Source organism: Seriola lalandi, unplaced genomic scaffold (assembly GCF_002814215.2).
Source record: "Seriola lalandi dorsalis isolate HSWRI2012SDOR001 ecotype SW California unplaced genomic scaffold, Sedor1 jcf7180002054905, whole genome shotgun sequence".
NCBI classification, from domain to species: Eukaryota; Metazoa; Chordata; class Actinopteri; order Carangiformes; family Carangidae; genus Seriola; species Seriola lalandi.
Window position 1 is genome coordinate 145,062 of NW_019525457.1, and position 7,104 is coordinate 152,165.

Sequence of the window (7,104 nt, forward strand, 5' to 3'; positions counted from 1 at the left end):
CCTCCGCTCAGTTTTCGTCCGTGTGGTCTTTTAATTTTCGGACTTCCCAAACCTGCAGATCGTGTGTTAGTGTGTGTGTGTGTGTGTGTGTTAGTGTGTGTGTGTGTCTGTGTGTGTGTCCATCTGTCTGTATGTGTGTGTGTGTCTGTGTGTGTGTCCATCTGTCTGTATGTGTGTGTGTGTCTGTGTGTGTGTCCATCTGTCTGTATGTGTGTGTGTGTCTGTGCGCTGTCAGATTGAGTTTGTTTTCAAAAGGTTTCACAGTGTGAACATCAGACAAACTTCAGGCAGATGAGAGGAAGCACGAGCAGGACAAAGGTCAAAGGTCAGAGGAAGAGGAAGCGAAGGCAGCAGAGGGGGGAGGGAGATCTCTGATGCACACATCAAAATGAAAACAAAAGAAAAAGTCTCAGAGGTTCATCTGCGTTTCTGTCTGAAGCTCTGTTTCTTCTTCTTCTGTGGTTTAACAGCAGCTCCAGCAGCTGTTCCCTCCCTCAGACTCACGTTCACACAGAGGAGGAGACAGGACTCCTCTCAGGTGGGACTCTGGGGACAGGTGAGCATCAGTACCTCTTGTGTTTGCAGGTGAGCATGGCCTCTGAGATCGGACACAGGTGAGAGACAGTGGCTCCGCCCACATACTGAGACACTCGACCTGCTACACCGACGGGATCTGTCAAACACACAGAACACATGTTGAACAGATGATGTCATCGTACTGTCCAACAGCTGAGCAGTCGACTCACACCTGCAGAAACACACAGGTGTCACAACAACGTGACCAAAGTGTTTGGATTTCAAAACGCCATCAAGAGGTTTGTGAGTTGAAGGTGAAATATAAGCCACAGCCCGAGGTGGCTCATGGGAGTTTGGACAGCGACATGTTTACCTGCAGCACAGAGGTGTGGTCACTAACAGCGTCTACCTGTTCTCTCAGTGCTCACTTCACTTCCTGTTGTGTTTCATGTTGTAATGTAGTGGACTAACACTTCCTGTTCTGCCTCTGAAGGTTCCCGCTCACAGTGGAGGGGGAGGAGCCAGGGGCCAGCTGCACAAAGATTTCCTTAAAGTCTGAGTTAAGGTTTCCTTAGAATGAAACCAGCTGATGAAAACACCTCAAGTCTTCCTCCTTAACCTCCTTAACCAGGAGGAGATAGCAGAGCACAGGCTATAAGCTAAAGGCAGCAAACACACTGTCTCCATGGAAACTGTAGAATTCTGCCGCTGTAAAATGTCCTTCACTGCTGTGAATTACTAACAGCAGGTCTGAGTGACTCCGTCAGCTGAGGAGAAATCACAAAGGTGTTCTGTGCTCAGTCTCTACAGATCCTGTCTCTGCTCGGGGCTTTTATACTGACTCTCTCTGCAGTCGAAGAGGAAGGTTGTGAGCGGCTCTAAAGGTCAAAGGTCACCAGAGTTTCCTGTACCGAGAGGCGGAGGCTCCAGACGTGCGAACAGCTCCCTCCAGCCGGCGTCCATGAACAGGCTGTTGAACTTAGCGTCCAGCGAGGCCAGGTACTTGGCCAGGGGGTGGGCTCCTGGCGGGGGGAAACAGAGAGCATTATGGGAAGATGACGAGCTGGTTAACAGGTCAGAGGACAGACAGAGACCGCGCTGCGTACCGACAGGCAGGATCAGGAAGCGGACGTAGTTCAGCCAATCAGGCGTCTTGCTGGCCAGCTGCTCCACGAAGCAGCAGAGGACGGTGCTGAGGTAGCTCTGGTCTCCGCCCACCGCCACTTTCACTGTGGGCGGAGTCTGCGAGTTACAGTTACAGCTGCAAAACACCGGGAGAGGTTCTGATCATATTAATCAATACTCAATTATCGATGAGCGAAAGTACTGATCAGCTGATTCTTACAATCTCTGGATCCGGCTGATGACGGCGCTGAAGGCGGCCTGAACATCAGCTGATGAGACGGTGCACACGATTGGCTGATCGAAAAGAACCTCTGACAGGTACTGAAGAGAGAGCAACCAATCATATTATTGATCAGGTATTGATCAGGAGAGATGAAGGACAGACAGACAGAGAGACAGACCTGTCCCTGCCAGTCTGTGGTGTTGATCAGGATGATGGACTCTGGGATCTGATCATCAGAGAACAGGATGTGGTTCAGCTGATCCAAGACCGACTTCCTGGCCACCTGAAAAACCACAGAGACCCACATCAGACCCCGACCCAGATCCCGACCCAGACCCTGACCCAGACCCAGACCCTGACCCTGAACCTGAACCTGACCCAGACCCCGAACCAGACCCCAACCCAGACCCTGACCCTGAACCTGACCCAGACCCACATCAGACCCCGACCCAGACCCTGACCCTGACCCAGACCCCGACCCTGACCCTGACCCAGACCCTGGAGGTGGAGGTCCAGACTTAAAGGTGTGGTCTCGTATTGATCAGTGGTTGTGTTGTAGCTGATGAGACCTCAGTGTCACACTCCATCAGTGACACCTGGTGGTGGAGCAGGGTAACCACAGGCAGCTCCTCATTGATCAGCTGGACACTAATATTCTGTTGGTCCAGGTTCCGTTTGGATCCTCTGGGGTTCAGAATCACTGAGCTCACACTGACCTCTGACCTCTGTCCTGTGACCTCTTCACTCTAACAGTGTTTCTGCAGAGCAGAGCTGTGTGATGACTGCAGCTCTTCTGTTAGTGATGTTTTATAGAGCTGACAGTGTGTCTCACCTGTGGGGGGGGCATCCTGTAGTCAGACGACGTCTCACTGTCCACGCTGCTGGTCCTGTCTGTCCCTCTAGAGTTCTGTCTGTCCTTCATGGAGACGCTCCACGGATGGCGAGTCACCTGACTTCCTGTCTTACTGCAGAGAGAGCAGACAGACAGATCACTGATTCACATTATGAACAGGTGCATGACACGTGTATATCTATACTTGTATACACACGTGTTTATACATATGATATTGATATCATTTTTTTGTTTGTTTGTTTGTTTTTCTTTGAAACCATCATTAATAATGATGTGTGTGTGTGTGTGTGTGTGTGTGTGTGTGTGTGTGTGTGTGTGTACCTTGGTGACATGTGTGTTTGCGACTCAGTTTTACAGAGCTTGGCCACCGGGCCTGCATCTGTTCCCATGGAAACATCATCCTCAACATCCTGTGGAGAAAAGAAGAACGTGCAGCAGAAAACCTCTGTGTGTGTAGGTGTGTGTGTGTGTGTGTGTGTGTGTGTGTGTGTGTGTGTGTGTGTGTGTGTGGTCCACACTCACCCCCGGGCCGGCCTCCTCTCCTCTGGACTCCTCGGGGCCCCGGGGCCCCTGAGCTCCAGGAGACAGCAGTGTCTCTGTTGCCTGCTGGACAATGGAGAGCAGTGACACAGTGTGAGCTGCAGGGGGCAGCAGAGCACAGCTGCTGTCTGCACACTGACTGAACTTCACAGCTGGAAACTCTCCTGTTCTTAGTACTAACATCTAACATCTGTCCTGGGGGGGGCGCCAGAGGAGAGGTCCTGGTGTTACCTAATCTTAGGGGTGTCCTCTGTACGGTGGCCTGGGTAGGACATCTCTGTCTCCAGGCTCAGCTTTAATCATTGACCTCATCAGCCTCAGCTGTAATTTAATCTGAATGCTAACATTAGCCACAAGTTAAAAGCTTGGCTCAGCTTTCACCAGTCCAGAGTCCCTGCAGTTAGCTTGTCAATATGTTAGCATACAATGCTAGTAAAGATTTCATTATGCGAACAGTTAGCATGTCAATATATGTTAGCATAGGGAGCTAGTACATTTCAATATATATACTGTTAGCATGTTATTAAATGTTAGCATACAGAGCTAGTCAACATTTCAACATACAAACAGTTAGCTTGGTGATGTGCTAATGTTTAGCTTGTTGCTAAAAAAATGATGTGAAGTTAGAAAAGTGCTGTTGGGAAATTTAACTCAAACATTCTGAAGGTTTCAACCAGTTTTAAGACCTGTACGAAAAAAATTTAAGAGCCTCTTCAAGTGCATGCTGGGAAAAATAGAATCAGGTTTAAGGGGCTCGGAAATGCATTATGTCAATGAGTGAACGTGTGTGTGTGTGTGTGTGTGTGTGTCAGTTGTTGTTTGGAGTCCGAACCTGTGTCAGCTGAAGATCTGATGTTATTGTTCCCTGATGAAGAAATATCATGTGTCACGTTTCCACATCCACAATAATGACTTTATACAATAAATAAACGTCGTCGTTTCCTTGTTTGAAACTCTGAATTTCAAATATCAGACTCATGTGAACAGTCGTTATATCCTCATCACCAGCTGTACTCACGGCTGCAGGCTGGTCTCTCTGCTGGATCCTCTGACTGTGGAGACTCCCGATCTCAGTCTGAGAGCTGGACTGAGAAATCCCCTCGAAGAACGGCCTGATGGGAAGAAAAAACCGTGCACGGTGAGTCTGCACCAACAAACACCACCTGTCAGCAGGTAAACACTGACGCATGTCCAGATGTGGTTTCTCTGCAGCAGCTGACCTGAGTTTGGGTTTTGGCGTGCTGAGGATGCTGTCATTGTCATCCAGCTCAGGGCCGCTGTCACTGGCGTTGTAGACCTCCAGACTATCGTACAGGAGGTCCAGGTCCTCCTCCACCTCCTGACTCTGACCCACCGGGTCTGAGTCCAGAACCTGCAGGACATGAGCTGATCAGCTGGGGGGGGGGGGGTCGGTTTACAGGGATGATGATGGAGGGTGTTGACTGGAGATAATGTTGTGAATTCATGAGCTGACATTTTCTATATATTTGTACATATTCATACACAGTGTTTGTTTCTATACAGTTTAAGGTTGTTGTTGTTGTTGTTGTTGTTGTTGTGTTATAGTTGTTATGTTATGATGTTGCTGTTGTGTTGTTATTGTTGTTTTAGTTGTGTTGTTATTCCCGTTGTTGTTGTTATTGTTGTTGGACAAACCTCATCAGTCACTTTGAATCTCTTCAATAGAGCCACAAACTTCTGTTTGAAGTTCGGCTGCTGAACGACAGAAAGAGAAGAAGAAGGATACGTGAACCAATCAGCAGCATAAATTCCTCATATATACAAGTTCACTGAAACAACACACATAAAAATTCTATAAGTTTATATATATTAATAATTTCATAAATAATTTGAAACATTCTGGGAAAGTGTCTCAGACTTTTGGACTCGACTGTTTATAATATCAACATATACTGAGGCTGTGGATGGATATATATCTATATAACGTATATCTACAATATAATCATACATACATAATGCACTTATTTGTATGGGCTAGACCTAAATGTCAATATCTGAAATAGGTTTAATGTTTTTATTTTGTATGTTCATATATTTCACATGTGGAAATCTAATATATGTACATGTGTAACGTGTGTGTGTGTGTGTGTGTGTGTGTGTGTGTGTGTGTGTGTGTGTGTGTGTGTGTGTGTGTGTGTGTGGTCGTCACCTGAGTCAGCGAGGCTGTCCGGATCATTTTCCTGTGAGACTTCTTCGTCTTTCCCTGAACATCATCGTCGTCATCGTACATGTCCTGACAGACACAAAGAGGAGAAGTCATGACACATGAAATCTGATCCAGTTCAGCTGCTGGTCCGAGGGTCAGGGTTCAGTTACAACCAAATATTAGCATATAAACATGCTAACAAGCATCGTAACATATCAACATCATGCTAACATGTAGTTTGAGCTGAATGGAAACGTTAGTATTCTAACATGCTAATGTGACTGTTAGCATATAGCCAGTCCACCAGTCATTTCAGTCACATTTCCAAACATTGATTTATTGATTGAATAGCATTTAGCATTTGCGTAACATTAGCACACTACCATACCAAATGTGCATATGCATCAAAATGCTAACTAATGTTATGCTAACTGAAGAGAATGAAAAAGTCCAGCCTAGCTTTTAGACCAAACTAACTTTAGCATTTAGCATCTGATGCTGTAATTTGATTGAGATAACAACAGGAGCTTTGCTCTGGCGCCCCCCTCAGGAAGAACACAACAAGAACAAATTGCTGCCTCAGCAGTGCAGATGTGCACCGGGAGGACAGGTAGGACGAGCTATCAATCACCTGAGGCGGGACGGCGTCATCGCTTCCTTCCTGTTCGGAAGAGAAGCTGTCGTCGTCGTCCTCCCAGTAGTTCTCCATGTCAGGAGAGCGATCTGTTCAAACACAGTCTGATCAGAGAACTGCACACACACACACACACACACACACACACACACACACACACACACACACACACACACACACACACACACACACTGTTCACTGTGCAGTTAGTTATCATGTTTATCCAGCTGTTTGTCTCTTTGTTCTCTTCTGTCTCTTTTGTGTCTCTGAGTTGTCTCATGTCTCTGAGTTGTCTCATGTCTCTGAGTTGTCTCGTGTCTCTGAGTTGTCTCGTGTCTCTTTGAAACTGAACATTCAGGATCTGCTGCTGAACGTCAGTGTTTGTTTCAGTTCTTCTGACTCGTGTCTAAAGCTGAACACCGACTCACTGTATATTAAACTAAATACTTCAGCAAACTAGTCTTAACATTAGAAGAAGGCCATGCAGCTTCCTGTAGCTGCAGCTTCCTGTAGCTTCCTGCAGCTGCACCTTCCTGTAGCTGCAGCTTCCTGCAGCTTCCTGCAGCTTCCTGTAGCTGCAGCTTCCTGCAGCTTTTTGTAGCTGCACCTTCCAGTAGCTGCAGCTTCCTGTAGCTGCAGCTTCCTGTAGCTTCTTGTAGCTGCACCTTCCTGTAGCTGTAGCTTCCTGCAGCTTCCTGCAGCTTCCTGCAGCTTCCTGTAGCTTCCTGTAGCTTCCTGTAGCCACAGCTTCCTGCAGCTTCCTGCAGCTTCCTGCAGCTTCCTGCAGCTTCCTCCAGCTTCCTGCAGCTTCCTGTAGCTGCAGCTTCCTGCAGCTTCCTGTAGCTGCAGCTTCCTGCAGCTTCCTGCAGCTTCCTGCAGCTTCCTGCAGCTTCCTGCAGCTTCCTGTAGCTGCAGCTTCCTGTAGCTGCAGCTTCCTGTAGCTGCAGCTTCCTGTAGCTGCAGCTTCCTGTAGCTTCCTGTAGCTTCCTGTAGCTGCAGCTTCCTGCAGCTTCCTGCAGCTTCCTGCAGCTTCCTGCAGCTTCCTG

The 7,104-nt window shown here is 47.7% G+C and overlaps 1 protein-coding gene across 1 annotated transcript in view; it reads right to left on the reverse strand.

Moving 5' to 3' along the window:
• The window catches only part of LOC111672872 (phosphofurin acidic cluster sorting protein 1-like), a 15,453-nt gene that overhangs the window by 4,041 nt on the left and 4,308 nt on the right, over nt 1-7,104 (reverse strand). Inside the window, exons 5-18 of the mRNA XM_023430448.2 lie at nt 6,056-6,147; nt 5,428-5,511; nt 4,914-4,973; nt 4,478-4,629; nt 4,276-4,369; nt 4,090-4,122; nt 3,240-3,323; nt 3,039-3,127; nt 2,697-2,829; nt 2,043-2,147; nt 1,862-1,962; nt 1,623-1,777; nt 1,428-1,538; nt 571-673 (exon numbers count right to left, since the gene is read on the reverse strand). Of these exons, the coding sequence (XP_023286216.2) occupies nt 571-673; nt 1,428-1,538; nt 1,623-1,777; nt 1,862-1,962; nt 2,043-2,147; nt 2,697-2,829; nt 3,039-3,127; nt 3,240-3,323; nt 4,090-4,122; nt 4,276-4,369; nt 4,478-4,629; nt 4,914-4,973; nt 5,428-5,511; nt 6,056-6,147 (1,396 nt within the window). The remainder of the gene's footprint in view (nt 1-570; nt 674-1,427; nt 1,539-1,622; nt 1,778-1,861; nt 1,963-2,042; nt 2,148-2,696; nt 2,830-3,038; nt 3,128-3,239; nt 3,324-4,089; nt 4,123-4,275; nt 4,370-4,477; nt 4,630-4,913; nt 4,974-5,427; nt 5,512-6,055; nt 6,148-7,104) is intronic.